The 19,032-nt window shown below is 35.3% G+C and overlaps 1 protein-coding gene and 2 pseudogenes across 1 annotated transcript in view; 1 reads left to right on the forward strand and 2 right to left on the reverse strand.

Moving 5' to 3' along the window:
• LOC145270911 (uncharacterized) overlaps window positions 1-19,032 on the forward strand; it is a 317,731-nt gene that overhangs the window by 152,309 nt on the left and 146,390 nt on the right. The window contains exon 3 of the mRNA XM_080126463.1: window positions 13,874-13,945. Within this exon, the coding sequence (XP_079982589.1) occupies window positions 13,874-13,945 (72 nt within the window). The remainder of the gene's footprint in view (window positions 1-13,873; window positions 13,946-19,032) is intronic.
• LOC145271775 (U2 spliceosomal RNA) lies at window positions 8,001-8,137 on the reverse strand (annotated as a pseudogene).
• LOC145271803 (U2 spliceosomal RNA) lies at window positions 9,959-10,126 on the reverse strand (annotated as a pseudogene).

The following is a 19,032-nucleotide window of genomic DNA, read 5'->3' on the forward strand; positions in this document are numbered from 1 at the left end:
CTCCTATTAGTCGAATCAACTTACCTGCAGCATCCGATCTTCGTTTAAATCCTTGGCTGTGAGCGAAAGCCAAATGAACGAAGGCATTTCCAAAATACATAGATTTTATTACGCTTATTTATGCATGTAAATCGAATTCATAATCTAGTGGGGAATGTCCTCTTCTCTTTTCTGCAGCCTCTTCCTCCCATTGCTATTTTTTCTCTGCTCTACCATTATTTTAGTGGTAGGTGCTCGGCTGAGCTTTAATTTTTGGTTCCCTCTTTTTAGATGTGGCAACAATACTTCATGTTCACACATCTTGGACTCTTAGAATATATTGAATGCCTACTGGACACTATCCTCGAGTGTCTAATGTCTTTCTGTGCAGGAGTTTGTCAAGACAACCTGGCATGAGGATAATTTTCCATGCAAGTCAGGGCTCTACGAACAAATTTATCTTTAGTTGACCTTTGACAACTAAATATTTTCGTTTACTAGCCAAACCCACATGATTTTTAGAATATGACATCTTCGTTCTGTGATGCGTATGTACATCATAGATATTTTTGTGTTTTTTTTGTTTTTTTTTTAAATAAGTGTAATTCTAAATATACAACAAATTTTATGTTGATACTTGAAGGTATAAACATTCTAATTTATTCAGATATTTTTTTAAACAGCCTTCGTTAAAAAAAAAACATGACTATATCGTTCTATTTTTATCGTTTAAATAATTTAACTTTGTTCGTTTTATAAAAAAAAGGTTAAAAAGATATTTTTCACTCAGTAGTGAGCTTTGGAAGATTATCAGTGAAAGAAATACAATCGTCAAAAGATAAGCGTTTCATTATTTCTAGTCGCCATTGTGAAAAGAAATCACTCACAAATGCGACTGTTTCACTCGCAATGTAAAACCATGTAAGTAAACCCTGACTAAATATTCAAAATTTCATAGTATTCACAACCCAAATAATATTTCCTCGGTGTGGATAGCCCACAAAGAATGGTGAACCTTCTCTAATTGATGTTAGTTTAAGTAATAAGACGAAACAAGATACTCCACCAGACTAGATAAATTCTTGTCCTGGAATCCAGTAAGACCAAGAGACCACAAATTATCGTATATTATAAAATATTTAAATGATCGATTGGGGAGAGGAAAGTTAATAATATTAATTTCTTTACTAACTCAACAGTTGAGACTTCTTGGCCTTCGGGCCAGGATTAAAGTGTAGTATCTGTTCCGGCAGATACTGCAAGCAAAGACCATATGTGGGGGTAACCCCACATATAAGACCTTGGTCAATGTAGGGGCAACCCTTCATACTAATTGTCACTATCCAGCTCCCCTCCTCCCCGGGGAGTTGGTCCCCATTTCCCCTTCTCTCCTCACATTAAAAATCGGCCTTGTGCCTAATTTGCTCAGTGGGGGAGCAAATAAATACCTCAAAGTGTAGTTGCTGTTCTAATGCATCACTTAAATTAATTGGTGTTTGGTCAGTGTAGGGGAAACGCTTTATACTGAGACAATTACTATTTTTGGGGGATACTGCCAGAGTGCCCCCTTTTTGGGGGGAGGGGGCTGGTTTTCCCCGACATAAACAACCTTGTGTCTAATTTTCTTTTGTGGAGAAGCAAATAAATACCGTCCGTTCTTCAGACGCTACAACACTGCAATTTTTTGTTCTTTGTCAATGGAGAAGAAATCCTTCACGACCGAGACAATTTCTAATTTTTGTTCCTTTTCTCCATGTTAAAAAACGACCCTGGTATCTAAATCTGCCCTCGTGGGGAGGCAAATTAAATAGAAACTCAACATTTGAGATGTAAATGATATTTAATGGAACATTCAAATAACTACGTATCTCATGTAGAGACCAAGTATTAGCCCCTAGGAAGGGGATCCTTGATTTTGGAGAATTTTGCCAAAAGTGGGATATTTTTTGGATTGGTAGAATGATCGACCATTTTTCCAACGACCTTGGCAATGGATTTGATGCAAGTCTTCCACGTCAGGTCTGGAGTAAAGGTCAGTCCCAGAAGTTTATCAAAGCTTTCTTCAACGAAAAGAACCATTCATTTCATTTGGTTATATTTGTGATATTTACTCTGGATCGGTTGGGTCGGCTCTTTACAACAAGTCTATCACGTGTCCTAAAAAATAGCTGATTAGGCGCAGTGATCCAAGGTTGCTTCTGGTATAACCGTAAGCCATTTGTGGTTCCAATGACGGACCCTGTAAATGTGAGCATGTAGAATCAGTTCAGCATCCTGCTTCGTTGTTCTGAGTCTAGTCCCGTACTATCAGCTAGGCTTCAACCGCTGTTTCATCAATGAAATCTTGCATCCCTCTGCCCCTTTTTAGAAGTATTTTAATGGTAGGTGCTCCAACGAACTACAAGCCCTTGTACCCCCTCGACGTGAACTCCCCCGACAAACCCAACAAGCAGCAAAATCCCACCCCTTCACAGTTTCTTCCTTAGAATTGCTAAACTTTGGAATTCCCTCCCAGGTTCCTGCTTCCCTTACTTTACTGACATGCAGAAGTTCAAGTATAATGTAAATGGACATCTTGCTGCTCAACTCCCTACATAGTATCCCTGCAACGTATGTTCCTGATAGTAGCTCCCTACATAAAAGTGGCTCTGTGCCTTGTTTGGGGTGAAAATGTAATTTAGAAAAAAAAAAAAATGGTTATGGTATATTAAAAAACATTTAATTCTTCTCAGGAATTTAACCGTCCTTTTAAAAAATTTTAAAAACATTAGCCACTAAACGTTTCTTCCAGCCTGGTGGTGGTACTGGGTCGATGATTTCATAGATGAAGTCATCTAGATGTCGTCAATTGTTGGTTAAAGTAGAGAAACTATCTCTTTAAATAAATTAAAAATAACCAGCCACCTTTTCCCCATTGCACTTTTTGTTCCAGGTTGGAGGAGAAAGAATCGGAAGGGTGTTGATTGTTAATGATCTCTGTAGTGTTGCCATAGATGGTTGGGCCATCTGAATAAATGTCAGATGGTCTTTGAATGTGATTTGGGGATTGTTGATGAAGATCATGGAGAGGGTTGGGCTCAGAATTGACCATTGCCAGCATTGATGCTATGCGCTTCAAACTTCTGCCCATCAACAACTACTTTTAAAAACATATCAGGAAGAATTTGATGGTTGGCAGAACATTTCTATCTGTTCCGTAGCTAGCAAAGTTTACGCCGACCCCTATAAAAGGCTTTTGATATGTTGAGATGCTTTGCTCTAGAAACGAAACCTTTGTCAATAGATTCACTGATTCTCTGCGATATTAGCCAGCACTGGGCAGTGCCAGGTTGTGGTATATGTAAATTATATATGAGCTCGTTAATATACGATAGATATACTGTCTATTAGACCTGTTCATCATTCTTTCCCAAATTCTACAGAATATTTTGCAAGTCAGCCTGTAAGGTAGATTTAAAAAAAAAAAAAAATCTCGTTAATTTTTATTTATTGCGGACAATTATCCTCATCTTTTATTAGTTGTTTCATGACGTTTCGGCCAACTATTCCTCTGGCCTTCGTCAGGTGTTTTTTTTTTTTTTTTTTTTACACGGTGGTCACCATTTATCAAGGCCCGGAAGCCACTCAGGGATAAGGGTTATTGCAAGTACATTACGTTAGTGTGGAGATTTGATGAAGTGTTTACTTAAGGGGGCGGTTCATTAGGAATTTGTTAACGTTGGACTTGAACACATCCAAGTTGTAGTCAGGTGGGAAGCAGGCAGACGGAACAGAGTTCCACAGGCGTGCAGTTCTAAGAAAGAAGCTTTGTTCATGGAATCCACGTTTTGACTTAGGCACAGATAAAGAGTGGGGGAAATTTTTCACAGTGGATTCAGCTAGACGGGTGTTTTTCATGAAAGATTGGCGAGGGGGGACCAAAGATTGGATTTCAGACGAGCACCTGCCATGGAAATAACGATAAAACAAGGATAGGCTCGCAACGTCTCTTTTGTGGGAGAGAGGTTGCAGGGTAGAGAAAACGGCATCCCTCACTAAGCCACGAAGTCTATTTTGTACTCTGTCAAGGCAGGATAGGCTGTTTTTAACAGCTCCTGCACAGATATGGCAGCAGTATTCAATCCTTGGACGTACTTGGCTTTTATATAGATAGAGAATAGTTGGCCGAAACATCGTGAAACAACTAGGAAAAAGATGAGGATAAAAAAACTGCAATAAATAAAGATTAATAAATAATACCCATCTCAATAATGAATTTGTATTAAATTATATAAAACTTTCCGTGTTTAGAATGTTCTATATTTCTTGAGTTTTTTTTTTATTATTCAATGCTGCATTTTTTGTAATTAATCTTTTTTTTGTTAATTTAAAAAAAGAAATTTTTATCAATTTAAAAAAAAAAAATTAATTTCTCTTTTTAATTTTTTTTTAATTCACCCCCCCCCTCCCACAAAAATACATTATCACTAAAATTGAATTTCGCATTTTTTATTAATTTTTTTAAATCAACTTTTTTTATTAATTTTTTTTTAATTTGTTATTTTAATTCTCCACAAACAAAATATATTACCACTAAAACTTAAGGGGATACTGCGATTGGTTACAGACCAGGTTTATAGGGGGAATCCTGAGTGGGGAAGTGTGCAGCAAGATGTTTGTTCATATTACATTTAAATTACTGCATGTTGCTACAGTTGGGAGCGGGGAGGGAATTCCAAAGGCTAGCCGGTCCGAGCAGAGAAGGTATCCGAATAGAAAGTTTTCCCGCATGTGGAGACCTCTACAGTAGAAGGGGTGAGATTTTGCTGCTACTCGGATAGGTTAAAAGTATGTTCAATCTCTACTTCTTTTCTATGAAACATTCACAGTAAGACCTTTCCTTTCCTTCACTGTGTACCTAAAATCAAACTGAACTTCCATGAGTAGAGTTTCTTTTCAAGAACTTCCCATCTGGGGAACACGTTTCGGCAGAACTGCTTCCTTGGTGACTGCGATCTGATTATCTTCAAGTCCAATGTTAACAAATACTTGTCAGGCCATCTTAAATAATCAAGTTTTTCCATTCCATCTATCTTTCTTTTTTTTTTTTTTTTTTTTTTTTTTAGTTGGGAGTCACCACTTATCAAGGCCTGATAGCCATTCGAGGATAAGGGTGAACGAACGTAGAGTTGTAGTTTAGTAATCGTTAATGGTCTAGATTGGGGTAGAATTTGATTATTTATAGGGACTACTCAACAAGAACTTGCTTACATTGGATTTGAAGGCTATTATGTTGTATTCAACCGGGAAGCAGGTCTGCGGAAACGTGTTCCACAGACGGGCATAATATTGTTCATTGTTCAGCTGACAATCTCATCCTCGAGTGGTTTTTGGCCTTAATAAATAAAGGTTAATTAGTATATATTTTTTTTTTAAAACCTTTTTATGACGAGTACATCTGGAGAAATAATAATAAAAAAAATAATAATAATACAAATTGGGTCATTATTATTATTATTAAATATATATATATATTCGGGGCCCATTGCACAGTGGATAGAGGCATTGAATCTCTACGGATCCAGGTGAACATTGTCTAAAGATAGCAGTTTCAATCTTGCCCAAAGTCAGTCAGAGGATTAGTTGGCCAAAACGTGGTGAGACAACAACAACTATGGAAGGCAGTGTTTGCTGAGGATGCTATTGAAGACTCAGCATTCCTATCCTGTCGCGGTTTACCACCTGAACAAGGCCAGAGGAATAGTTGGTCGAAATGGCATGAAACAATAACTATGGAGATGAGGCTAACAGTCCGCAAATAAAATTTATATATCTATAAAAGTGAAATTGTGTGTGTGTGTGTGTGTATTTCCCTACCAAACTACTCTGTCAATTTTCAGTCTAAAAACTCGAGATTTGACATAAGGGGTATTGAGATTTGGGAAATTTTTTTAAATCGGTTTTCGGCCAGAAATTTGGCTGTCAAGTTGTCAAAGTTCAACGATTTTACCTTTGAAAACTCTACCAAACTCCTCCACCAGTTTTGGGTCAAAAAACTTGAAATTTTAGATGTATTTTGAACATCAAACTTTTTAATTTGATTTGAGCCCAACACAATAAATGTTAAGGGGTCAAAATTGGGGTCAAAGTTAAAAAAAAAAAAAATTGATCAGAAATTTGGCTGCCAAGGGGTCGAAGTTCAAAAGATTTATCCTTTGCAGTCTCTAGCAAACTATTCAGCCAATTTTGGGTCTAAACATTTGAAATTTTACATAAAGGGTATTCAGACATGCGGCAAGCTTTTTAATCAGTTTTTGGGCGAAAATTTAGCTGCCAAGATGTTAAAGTTGAAAGAGTTGTTCTTTGCAGACTTTACTAAACTTCTCTGCCAATTTTGGGTCTAAACACTTGAAATTTTTGATGTAGGTTGCCTGGACAACTTTTTTAAATATACATATGCACATCTATGGAATCTATGATACAAGGAAGCCGTCTTTTCAGATCGCCAAAAACAGCGCAACCAGGGGAAACAGCCTCAAAATCGTAAAAAAACACTCTAGGTTAGATGTCCGCAAAGGGACCTTCTCACAGAGGGTTGTCAACACATGGAATGATCTTCCAGATGCAGTTGTACAAGCACAAACGGTAAACGCATTCAAAAGCAGACTTGACGCCCATTGGAGATTGCTGCCGAGTTTATATTGTCCATCCTCCTAAATGGAAGTGCAAATTCCTGGGTTTTTGTACCACGCATGCCACAAAATTGTCTAGGAAAGTTTTCCCTTGGAACGATGAACAGGTCCAAAACCTGGACCTCAAACATCTATATGTCAAAGTCAAAGTAACTCCTCTATATAATGCAGCCTGTTTTAATAGTTTAGATATACATACATATATATATATAGGGCCCGAGCAAAGCCGGGTGGAACTGCTAGTAAGTAAATAAATTGCCTTCTAAAAAAGATTGTTTTTTTTTTTATCATATGAATTTTATTTTTTTAAATTGATAATTTCTTATCAGACATCACTAGTCAAGTATGTTTGTTTGCGTAAATGAACAAATGTGAAATTTTATGAGTCACATCTTTTTTTTTTATCTGTTTTGGGTATAAACGGAATGTATCTCATCAGAAATCAGTGGTTCCTGACCTAATCTCTATTTAAAAATGTTTCCCTCGGCCTTGGACGTTCACAAAAAGTTCATATAATTTTTTTTTTTTATTCATGTAATAAAATCGAAATAAAATAAATATATATATCATTGAAACACTACCGAATGAATGGAGTTTTAGTCATTTAGAACTGCTTTAAAGCTTCACCGCTCACTCATTTTTCGACCAAATTTCCAACAATTATTACAGTTTATAGATCACCTTTTCAGCTATATTGCGGAAAAAAAGTTTCAATTTTCGTTCAGTGAAACAAAAGTTATGCTGCATTTACTGGTGTTCAAAATCGTAAAACAAACGTAAGGAGGTGAGCAACGTTTTTTTATGACTGGTTTCCATAGCAACTACATCGTTTCAGTGACTACTGTTGCTAACAATTCACCGCTCTCGCGAAAAGAGAAGTAACAAGTGAAACGAAGAGAATGAAAGCATGAAAGGTAGATAATTGGGGGGATTTTATTGAAAGCAGACGAGTGCCGTACATTGTTATTACATGTGTATGTTATGTTTATGGGGGCAAAAAATAAGACTAAAATTAAACAAAGAACAAGTGAATTTATTGGAAGCTTGCAAAAATCATGGATTACAATTAAACAAGGCCGATAGCCATTAGTCGCGTGCTCACGTGTAATGAATGCGTGAATGTAGGATTGACATGAAATTCTTAAAGATAAACTAAAATGACCGAAAAATGGGCTGAAATGACTTAAATAAATAAAAAGTAAATGACTTAGAATGACTTTAATGAACTTAAGGATGAATTGAATGACCTTAAGAATGACTTGAATGCTTAAAAAATAACTGGAATCCTTCAAAAACAACTTGAATGATCTGGAGAATGACTTGAATGGCTTTGAGACTGACTGGTTGTAAAGTGGGTGATCATTTTACATTAAATTAATACAGAAAAGTGATCCCCCACTTTATATCACAAAGTTACAAACATAAGTACAGCATATAGTAAGAACAGATACTATACTTTGATCTTGGCCAAAAGGCCAAGAAAAGCTTAAGAAGCTAACAACAGCATCTATTCACAACAGACCTTTGATCTTAACCAAAAAGGCCGAGCACAAAAGTGTTACGGACAGATCGACAAACCGACCGACTTAGAGTCCCTTGCACGCGACTAAAAATGCGAGCATGAAAAGAAATGTGGTTAAGCTTAAACATAGAAAAGTAAAGGACTAGCTGTTAAAACTGGAAAAGAAAAGGACAAGATATTCTAGTAAAAAATATAATAAATTTATAACTTAAAATATTGCAGCATTAAGAATTTTTTTTAAAATTTAATTTATAACATTATAAAATTCTTAATGCTGCAATATTTTAAGTTATAAATTTATTATATTTTTTACTAGAATATCTTGTCCTTTTCTTTTCCAGTTTTAACAACTAGTCCTTTACTTTTCCATGTTAAAGCTTAACCATATTACTTTTCATGCTCACATTTTTCTACTGTAATTCATTATATGCTCTGTAATTACATTGAACTTCTTTAATAAGGATTGGTATACATAAATTTAATTGCAAGTTCTATAAAGAAAAACATCATATAAAGAGATAGAGACGCTCTTTACACCATGGCGTTTTGAAGCCTAATGCTTCTCATCAAAGCTTCTCTACCTTTTGAGGTCCTGGCTATGACCTTAAACTATATCCGATGGTGAGGGCCCCAGCTTGCAGGCCTTAGGGAGTGTGGAGCCACCCTTTAATTGCCATTGCTCCCAGGTCAGAGTGGTAGCACCTGTTAGTGTCCCAACTATTGGTTGAATAGAATACTACTTAAAAAACAAATATACTATATTAAAAAATCGTTCTTCAAAATCACCAGATTCGGCATTAAATAACCTGAAAAGGGTTGATATGCCGTAAAACAAAACAACCAACCAAACTCTACCTTTTGATATGACGTTTTCCCTTGTTAAACTGACAAATCTATTCATATTTGTGTTCATCGGGCTACTGTTCTCATCGTGAGTGCGATTTCCACAATGTTTTGGTCGATGTAACCTCCGGCCTTCTTCAGGTGTATCTTGTCGGACTTTGAAATGTTTCTGTCAAACTTGGGAATTTGGACGAAATTTATTTTCTTCACGGGGGAGGGGGGGGTGTAGCGTGGTCTTGTTCTGTCAGCCATGACTGGGTAGACGTCCTAAGTAATTTGCAATTGTATTTTTCAGTCGCCCACTCTGAGAATTGAACCTTCAACTTTCAGAAGAATATCACTTTTACAGTTGATTTTTCCCAGTACTGTAACCACCCGGCTCATGGGCCAGAGTTCAACAGAAACATTTCCGAATTGGACAAGATACACCTGAAGAATGTCGGAGGTTAGATCAACCGAAACATTGTGAAAATGGCATTAAAGATAGGAACCAGATGACTTCACCTATGTCACCATCAACCCATCCCCACTCCAGGGTTGGAAGAAACGACGCGGTGGTCAGTTGAGCATGGTGAATCAAGATGCTGATCCGATCCTGTGTTCTTGCTTCTACATGAGTTTGCAAATATATGCAAAATGACGCCACTGTTTGGGAAAATAAATACTTAAAAAAAAAAGAGATAACGTTAGAGATAGGGAGAACATTCAAGATCATGTTAGAGGCATTCAAGATGGCGATCACACAAGAGATGTTACAGCCATAACAAGAAGTCACGCATGGTGGGAGATAGAGAAAATAAATGTCTTTGCGACTGAAGCTACAATGTGTCGGTTCCAGGACAACGTTACATTTAGTGACTCTGCAATACGAAGAAGGTGTTCACATATGCGTTTCCGAGTTGCATGTTGCTTCTTGCTGTCTTGTCAATGTCCAAGATAAACCTGTTAGACACCAGGTCAATATTTTGGAGGTAGAGAATATTTAGTTATCCAGAAAGGTGGCACTCTGGATGGAATAAAAATTTATTTGCTCCAGTCAAAAAGCATTTCTTCTTATCTGATCAAGAACAGATACTATACTTTGATCCTAGCCTGAAGGCCAAGAACTACTCTGTAGTCACAGAAAATTAAATTATTAATATTGCTGTGTTCCCCCCCCCCTCTCCCCGATTAAAGGAAACTTTTATTAATTTGCTGTGGAGAAAAAAGGTTGGACATTTTATTGAATATATAAGCCATGTATGCAAAAAAATTTTGAAACCTTATTGATAGCAGCATCAAAAACATTAATGGAAATGCATACCTCTGCCGACAACGTAAGGATGAGCAAAAGTTTCATCTAGGCCTTACTTCCTCCATATTGCATGAAGTAGTTGCAGAGTCATGGAAACGTTGATAACTCAAAAAATTATCTATCTGATCAGGCATTTTGCATGGTGGTAAGGTTATCAAATGAAATTTTACCGTGACGTTTATTGTTATCAAATGAAATTTTACCGTGACGTTTATTGTTATCAAATGAAATTTTACCGTGACGATTATTGTTATCAAATTAAATTTTACCGTGACGTTTATTGTTATCAAATTAAATTTTACCGTGACGTTTATTGTTATCAAATGAAATTTTACCATGACGTTTATTGTTATCAAATGAAATTTTACCATGACGATTATTGTTATCAAATGAAATTTTACCGTGACGTTTATTGTTATCAAATGAAATTTTACCGTGACGATTATTGTTATCAAATTAAATTTTACCGTGACGATTATTGTTATAAAATGAAATTTTATCGTGACGTTTATTGTTATCGAATTAAATTTTACCGTGACGATTATTGTTATCGAATTAAATTTTACCGTGACGATTATTGTTATCAAATTAAATTTTACCGTGACGATTATTGTTATCAAATGAAATTTTACTGTGGCGATTATTGTTATCGAATGAAATTTTACCGTGACGATTATTGTTATCAAATTAAATTTTACCGTGACGATTATTGTTATCAAATGAAATTTTACCGTGACGATTATTGTTATAAAATGAAATATTATCGTGATGTTTATTGTTATCGAATTAAATTTTACCGTGACGATTATTGTTATCAAATGAAATTTTATCGTGACGTTTATTGTTATCAAATGAAATTTTATCGTGACGTTTATTGTTATCGAATGAAATTTTATCGTGACGATTATTGTTATCGAATTAAATTTTACCGTGACGATTATTGTTATAAAATGAAATTTTACCGTGACGATTATTGTTATCAAATGAAATTTTACCGTGATGTTTATTGTTATCAAATGAAATTTTACCATGACGATTATTGTTATCAAATGAAATTTTACCGTGACGATTATTGTTATCAAATGAAATTTTACCATGACGATTATTGTTATCAAATTAAATTTTACCATGACGATTATTGTTATCAAATGAAATTTTACCGTGACGATTATTGTTATCAAATGAAATTTTACCGTGACGATTATTGTTATCAAATGAAATTTTACCGTGATGATTATTGTTATCGAATTAAATTTTACCATGATGATTATTGTTATCGAATTAAATTTTACCGTGACGATTATTGTTATAAAATGAAATTTTACCGTGACGATTATTGTTATAAAATGAAATTTTATCGTGACGTTTATTGTTATCGAATTAAATTTTACCGTGATGATTATTGTTATCGAATTAAATTTTACCGTGATGATTATTGTTATAAAATGAAATTTTACCGTGATGTTTATTGTTATCAAATGAAATTTTACCGTGATGTTTATTGTTATAAAATGAAATTTTACCGTGATGATTATTGTTATCAAATGAAATTTTACCGTGACGTTTATTGTTATAAAATGAAATTTTACTGTGACGTTTATTGTTATCAAATGAAATTTTACCATGACGATTATTGTTATCAAATGAAATTTTACCGTGATGTTTATTGTTATAAAATGAAATTTTACCGTGACATTTATTGTTATCAAATGAAATTTTTTCGTGACGTTTATTGTTATCGAATTAAATTTTATCGTGACGATTATTGTTATCGAATTAAATTTTACCGTGACGATTATTGTTATAAAATGAAATTTTACCGTGACGATTATTGTTATCAAATGAAATTTTACCGTGATGATTATTGTTATAAAATGAAATTTTACCGTGACGTTTATTGTTATCAAATTAAATTTTACCATGACGATTATTGTTATCAAATGAAATTTTACCATGACGATTATTGTTATCAAATTAAATTATACCATGACGATTATTGTTATCAAATGAAATTTTACCATGACGATTATTGTTATCAAATTAAATTTTACCATGACGATTATTGTTATCAAATGAAATTTTACCATGACGTTTATTGTTATCAAATTAAATTTTACCATGACGATTATTGTTATCAAATTAAATTTTACCATGACGATTATTGTTATCAAATGAAATTTTACCGTGACGATTATTGTTATCAAATGAAATTTTACCGTGACGATTATTGTTATCAAATGAAATTTTACCGTGATGATTATTGTTATCGAATTAAATTTTACCGTGATGATTATTGTTATCGAATGAAATTTTACCGTGACGATTATTGTTATAAAATGAAATTTTACCGTGACGATTATTGTTATAAAATGAAATTTTATCGTGACGTTTATTGTTATCGAATTAAATTTTACCGTGATGATTATTGTTATCGAATGAAATTTTACCGTGATGATTATTGTTATAAAATGAAATTTTACCGTGATGATTATTGTTATCAAATGAAATTTTACCGTGACGTTTATTGTTATAAAATGAAATTTTACTGTGACGTTTATTGTTATCAAATGAAATTTTACCATGACGATTATTGTTATCAAATGAAATTTTACCATGACGATTATTGTTATCAAATTAAATTTTACCATGACGATTATTGTTATCAAATTAAATTTTACCGTGACGATTATTGTTATCAAATTAAATTTTACCGTGACGATTATTGTTATCAAATGAAATTTTACTGTGGCGATTAGTTATCAAATGAAATTTTACCATGACGTTTATTGTTATCAAAGGCATTTGTATAATATCAGAAATTGAAATTCTGCCAAAATTTTGAGTGACTTCATTGATTACAGTATGGGCCAAGTAGTGAGTCTCCACTACTTGTGATGAAGAGAACGGATGTTATCACAAAAAGTAACGTTTGCCTAGATATCCCAAAATTAAATCCATTGTATTCTTTGCACATTTCTAGGAAGCGGGCATTTTAGAACACACTCATCCTAAAAATGTTTTTATTTTTAGAGAGGTGTTCAGTTTTCTATTGCACATCTATCTTAAAATGTACACTGGCTTCGTAATTGGTAATGTATAGGGCATGATTAGTCTAATTGATACATCTGTGGATTGTGAATGGGTTATGTCGTGTCAAATACTATCGCTCCCCATCTCTGGCAAGAATAAAAATGTCTGCTCAAAATCGTTTCCAATGACGTTAGCATCTTCTGCAGCAATTAATGCTGTTCTTAATTCCACCAGAGCAGATGCAAATTTAGGCAACAAAATCATGATCGGTATTTTGACCAAGTCTAGTGACAATTGGTCAAGCAATGTGGATGTTAAGCTGTACACAAACAAACAATCTCGACCGCAATAATAACCTTGGTGGCGAAGGTAATAACATAATAATTGCTACGGAAACTTATGTATTCCTTGCAGAGACCTTACTCCCTTCCTTCCCTTATGTATGCTTGGGGATCACAGGTTCGGAACCACTGTTGTGCGAATTCATCTTAGAACATTGCTAATAAGTCATTGTAAGACTCTGATTGATTGCAGATCGAAGTCGGTGCTGAAAAAATTCCGAAAATTCTTCCACACAATTCGGTTTATATCCAAATGCCGACGGCGGTGAGCTGGATTTTATGCATGCGTTTACACCTTTTTCTAATGCAAATTCTTTTTTTCTTTTTTTTTTTTTTTTGACTGTTGTGAAGAATCACCCTTTGTATGGACTCAACCACCGTCCATATATACCGGATCTCTTAACGATCCCGGGTAGGGCTCTAGTTCTGGAGTTAACCTTGCTTGCTCTGTGGAACGCGGTTGTTCTGTTTTTTTTTTTTTTTTTTCTGTTTTTTTTTCCCTCCCAGGGAATTGGATTTTACCCTGTTAATTAAAAAAATTTTTTTTTTAAAGTCAATTAACAGAGTTATTTTTTTCCTTTGGTTTACCACGAGAAAAAAAAAAATCTTCCTCGAATCCTCGTATTGCCAGTGTTATGGCTTGGTATAATAAAGCCACAATAAAAACAAAACAATTTTATTTTACTTCAGTCGAAGTGCTCAGAAGTCAAGGGGCCCACTACCTGGGGCTAACACTTGAAGTCTATATGAGATACATAGATATTCGAATGTTCCATTAAAGTTCTTTATCTCTCAAACACTGAGTTAGTAAAGAAATTGAGAACATAGATTTCCTCTCCCTAATTAACCATTTTTATATGTTGTAGTATATCTTTTATTTTGGTCTCTTGGTCTTACTGGATTCCAGGACAAGAATTTATCTAGTCTGGTGGAGTATCCAGCTTTGTGCTATTACTTGAGGTGACATCACTTGGAGAAGGTGCACTATTCCTCGTAAAAGCTAATCTTTGTTAGCCATAGTAAGGAGATCTTATTTGGGCAGCGAATACTATGTGATTGTGAATATTTAGTCAGGGTTTACTTCTATGGAAAAAGTATCCTCATACCAGGTTGTTTTAGCAAACCCCTGTACAGAGAGGCCATTAGACACTCGAGGACAGTGTCTATTAATAAAAGACAAACAAAGGGTTACAGAGTGAAAAGAGTGTTTTCGTTCCACTGAGCATGCGGGGTTAACTCCGGAACTAGGGCCCTATCCTGGATCGTTCAGAGTCCCAGTATATACGGACAGTGGTTGAGTCCATTCACAGGGCGGTTCCTCACAACACTTACCCATAACAGGATTTGATTTTCCAATTAATTTTTTTTTAACCTGACCTCATATTTAAAAAATAATTCACTAAAAATATTTTACAATGAGATAGCTATCTATATAAATTTGTGCTAGGACAGTTAACCGGAATCTGAAATTTAAAAAATTGGGATTTTTTTTTTTTTTTTTTTGTATCAGAATCGGTATTGGAATCGGAAAAATTTGTGCTTATTTATCCAATACTAAGAAAAAAGATCTTTGTATCGGTTTTTTTTTTTTTTTTTTTTTTTCTCTAATGAAATGATAAATGTTTATGGATTTTTTTTTTTTTTTTATAAATCACCAGTAAAATATATAGATCATCCCCACGGGTGTATTTTTTTTTTTTTTTTTTTTTTTTTTTTTCAGTAATCCAGCCAAAAAATAACAAACAAACAAAAATATAATTATATATTTAGAAATTAAAAAAAAATTGATAATTGTACCGGAATAAATAATTTAGAACAGAATCGATAAACTGTACACAAAAATCGGAAAAATATTGGAATGTCAATTCCCTATATCCGGCATAATCATGTTGACACACCTGTTCCCGTTGGATCACCAAAGTTAAGCAACGTTGAATCTGGTCAGTACTAAATGGATGACCATTTGGGACTTCCAGGTGCTGTATGTGCTCTCCGCTTATCTCAGCATTGTTTCCAGTCGTCCTGGACTTCTCCTTGCCACTGGACTCAAACAGTGCCGATTCAGGAGACGTGTGGTTGGAGATTGTGCAACCCCTGCCTCCCAATTACATGCGCTACTGCCCTTACAGGGGGTATCCTTTGTCTTTCGAGACTAAACAGAATCATGGATTCAGCTTTAAACATTTGCGTTTAGACATTTTCTGGAATCTAATTTATAAAACTCACTATGTCTGTCTGTCTCCATATTTTTAGACTTTATCTCTTTCGAAATTAAAAGTCACAGTATATATTATTTTAATTAATTGCAATTCATTATTGCGATGAGTATTATTTATTCATTTATTGCGGACTATTATCCTCATCTTTTTTAACTGTTGTTTTACAACGTTTCGGCCAACTATTCTTTTGGCCTTCGTCAGGTGTTAACCACGACGGGATAGGAACTCCGAATCTCCTAACTGCTAACTCAACAACCACTGCCTTCCATAGTTGTTGTCGTCTCACCACGTTTTGGCCAAGTAATCCTCTGGCCGGCTTTGGGTAGGATTGAAACCGCTATCTTCAGACAATGCTCACATGGAACCATAGCGATTCAACGCCTTTAACCACTGCGCCATGTAATCACCTGATGAAGGCCAGAGGAATGGTTGGTCGAAACGCGGTGAAACAACAACTAAAAATGAGGATAATAGTCTGCAATTAATTTTTTTTTTCTTTTTTTTTTACACAGTGATCACCACTTATCAAGGCCCAGGAGCCACTCAGGGATAAGGGTTATTGCAAGTAATAAATTAATAAAAGTCGCAGATAAAAAAAACCCTGTTTTTTTTGTCAATTCTAACAAGTTACACATTTGGCCAAGATCAAAGTGTAGTATCTGTTCTTCAGATGCTGCACTTCCATTTCTTGTTCTCTTTCGGTGGAGGAGCAGTACTTCACGACTGAGACAATTTTTTTTTTATTTTTGTACCTTTTTCTCCACGTTAAAAAACGCCCCTAGTGTCTAACTCTGTCCCATGGGGGGGGGGGCATTGGAAATAAGTTACAATGGTAGCTTCCAAATTATGGCATACAAAATTACCTGAAAATTACTGAATTATTAAAAAAAAACAACTTTAATCGTGTTAGCAGGTAAAAAATTGCCTCCATCTTGTTTAAATCGAAACGGAAAATTATATCCCTTTTGAACTCTCTTGTATCTTCCGATCGTTTTCATCAAACTCTATTTTTTATTTTCTTTAATAAATAATTTTCTATCTTATCGATTTTCGTAATTTTTGGATATAATCATCTTAAAAATACGAGGAATACGTAGATATTGTTTTCATGTGAAATTCAGTTTTATGATTTCTGAAAATTTCGTCCGAATAGTGTAGAAGCGCCAAATCTTTCAATAACTTTTTTCACGTATAAAAATGCATCTTTTTTATGTTAGAGATTAACTTTACATTTTAATTTTTCAACCACAAAAAAGGGTACTCGTACAGTTTAATGAAGACATTAAAAAATGAAAATATCGAAAAAAGGTTATATTGTACGTATCCGTTTTGAACTGAAGATCTCTGGGAAAAAAGTTTCACTTAATTTGATCGAGTAGTTTTTTTTTTTTTTTTTTTTACAGTGGAAAAACATGTTTTTATGACAGCACGTTGAAGATAGACATTTTTGAATTTTTTTATTTTTGTTTTGATTATTTAAAAACGCCACGGGGAGATAACTCCAGTTAAAACGCCAACACTCCCTCCCCATCTTTAATACTAGTTTTTCTTCCTAAAAATTAAACCTTTTGCTCGGTATCATAACAAATCGTTTTTTCACTGTAAAAAAAAAAAAAATACTTGATGAAATTAAGTGAAAATTTTTTTGCAGAGAACTTCATTCCATAACAGATACGTACAATATAACCTTTTTTTTTTTTTCGATAATTTCATTTTTTAATGTCTTGATTAAACTGTACAAGTACCAAAAAAAATAATCGGAAACTTATAAAAACAAAAAATTATAAACCGGCTTTCACAACCATGGGGCCCTATAAGTTTTCACCTTTGACTTGTACATACCATTTAATTGTATGAGGTCTGCTATAGGCAGTCTAGGTGTACTTAATTGACGAATCAGAAATTTCCAGGAAATCTGTATATTTTGGCAATCGTTGTTGTCCACATATATATAAAATTATCTTTACACAACAACAAAATACTTATTTAAAGAAAAAAAAACGAACTAGAATATGAGGCCAGTTAAAAAAATTAAACTTGTCGACGACATACTATTTTTTATTTGATTTTTGCTAATTTCACCTTTATTAATGCATCTAAAACCCGAATTTTCATAATATTTGAGAATCTAATCCTTTAAAGTCTCTCATTCTCAATCTCTCTCATCTTCAATCTCTTTCTCAACCCCCTCTCTTTTTCTCAATCTCTCTCCTCTTTTTCCTTCTCTCTTTCCCTGTCTCTTCTCTGGTTTCTCTGTCTCAATTTCTCTTGATCCATCTCTCCCGACCTCTCTTGATCCATCTCTCCCGACCTCTCTTGATCCATCTCTCCCGACCTCTCTTGATCCATCTCTCCCGACCTCTCTTGATCCATCTCTCCCGACCTCTCTTGATCCATCTCTCCCGACCTCTCTCGACCCATCTCTCCCGGCCTCTCTCGACCCATCTCTCCCGGCCTCTCATGATCCATCTCTCCCGACCTCTCTCGACCCATCTCTCCCGGCCTCTCTTGATCCATCTCTCCCGACCTCTCTTGATCCATCTCTCCCGACCTCTCTTGATCCATCTCTCCCGACCTCTCTTGATCCATCTCTCCCGACCTCTCTTGATCCATCTCTCCCGACCTCTCTCGACCCATCTCTCCCGGCCTCTCATGACCCATCTCTCCCGACCTCTCATGATCCATCTCTCCCGACCTCTCTTGATCCATCTCTCCCGACCTCTCTTGATCCATCTCTCCCGACCTCTCTCGACCCATCTCTCCCGGCCTCTCATGATCCATCTCTCCCGACCTCTCTTGATCCATCTCTCCCGACCTCTCTCGACCCATCTCTCCCGGCCTCTCATGATCCATCTCTCCCGGCCTCTCATGATCCATCTCTCCCGACCTCTCTTGATCCATCTCTCCCGACCTCTCTTGATCCATCTCTCCCGACCTCTCTTGATCCATCTCTCCCGACCTCTCTTGATCCATCTCTCCCGACCTCTCTTGATCCATCTCTCCCGACCTCTCTTGATCCATCTCTCCCGGCCTCTCTCGACCCATCTCTCCCGGCCTCTCATGATCCATCTCTCCCGGCCTCGCTCGATCCCTCTCTCCCGGCCTCTCTCGATCCCTCTCTCCCGGCCTCTCT

Source organism: Euprymna scolopes, chromosome 46 (assembly GCF_053919585.1).
Source record: "Euprymna scolopes isolate OS-2025 chromosome 46, ASM5391958v1, whole genome shotgun sequence".
Classification (NCBI taxonomy): domain Eukaryota; kingdom Metazoa; phylum Mollusca; class Cephalopoda; order Sepiida; family Sepiolidae; genus Euprymna; species Euprymna scolopes.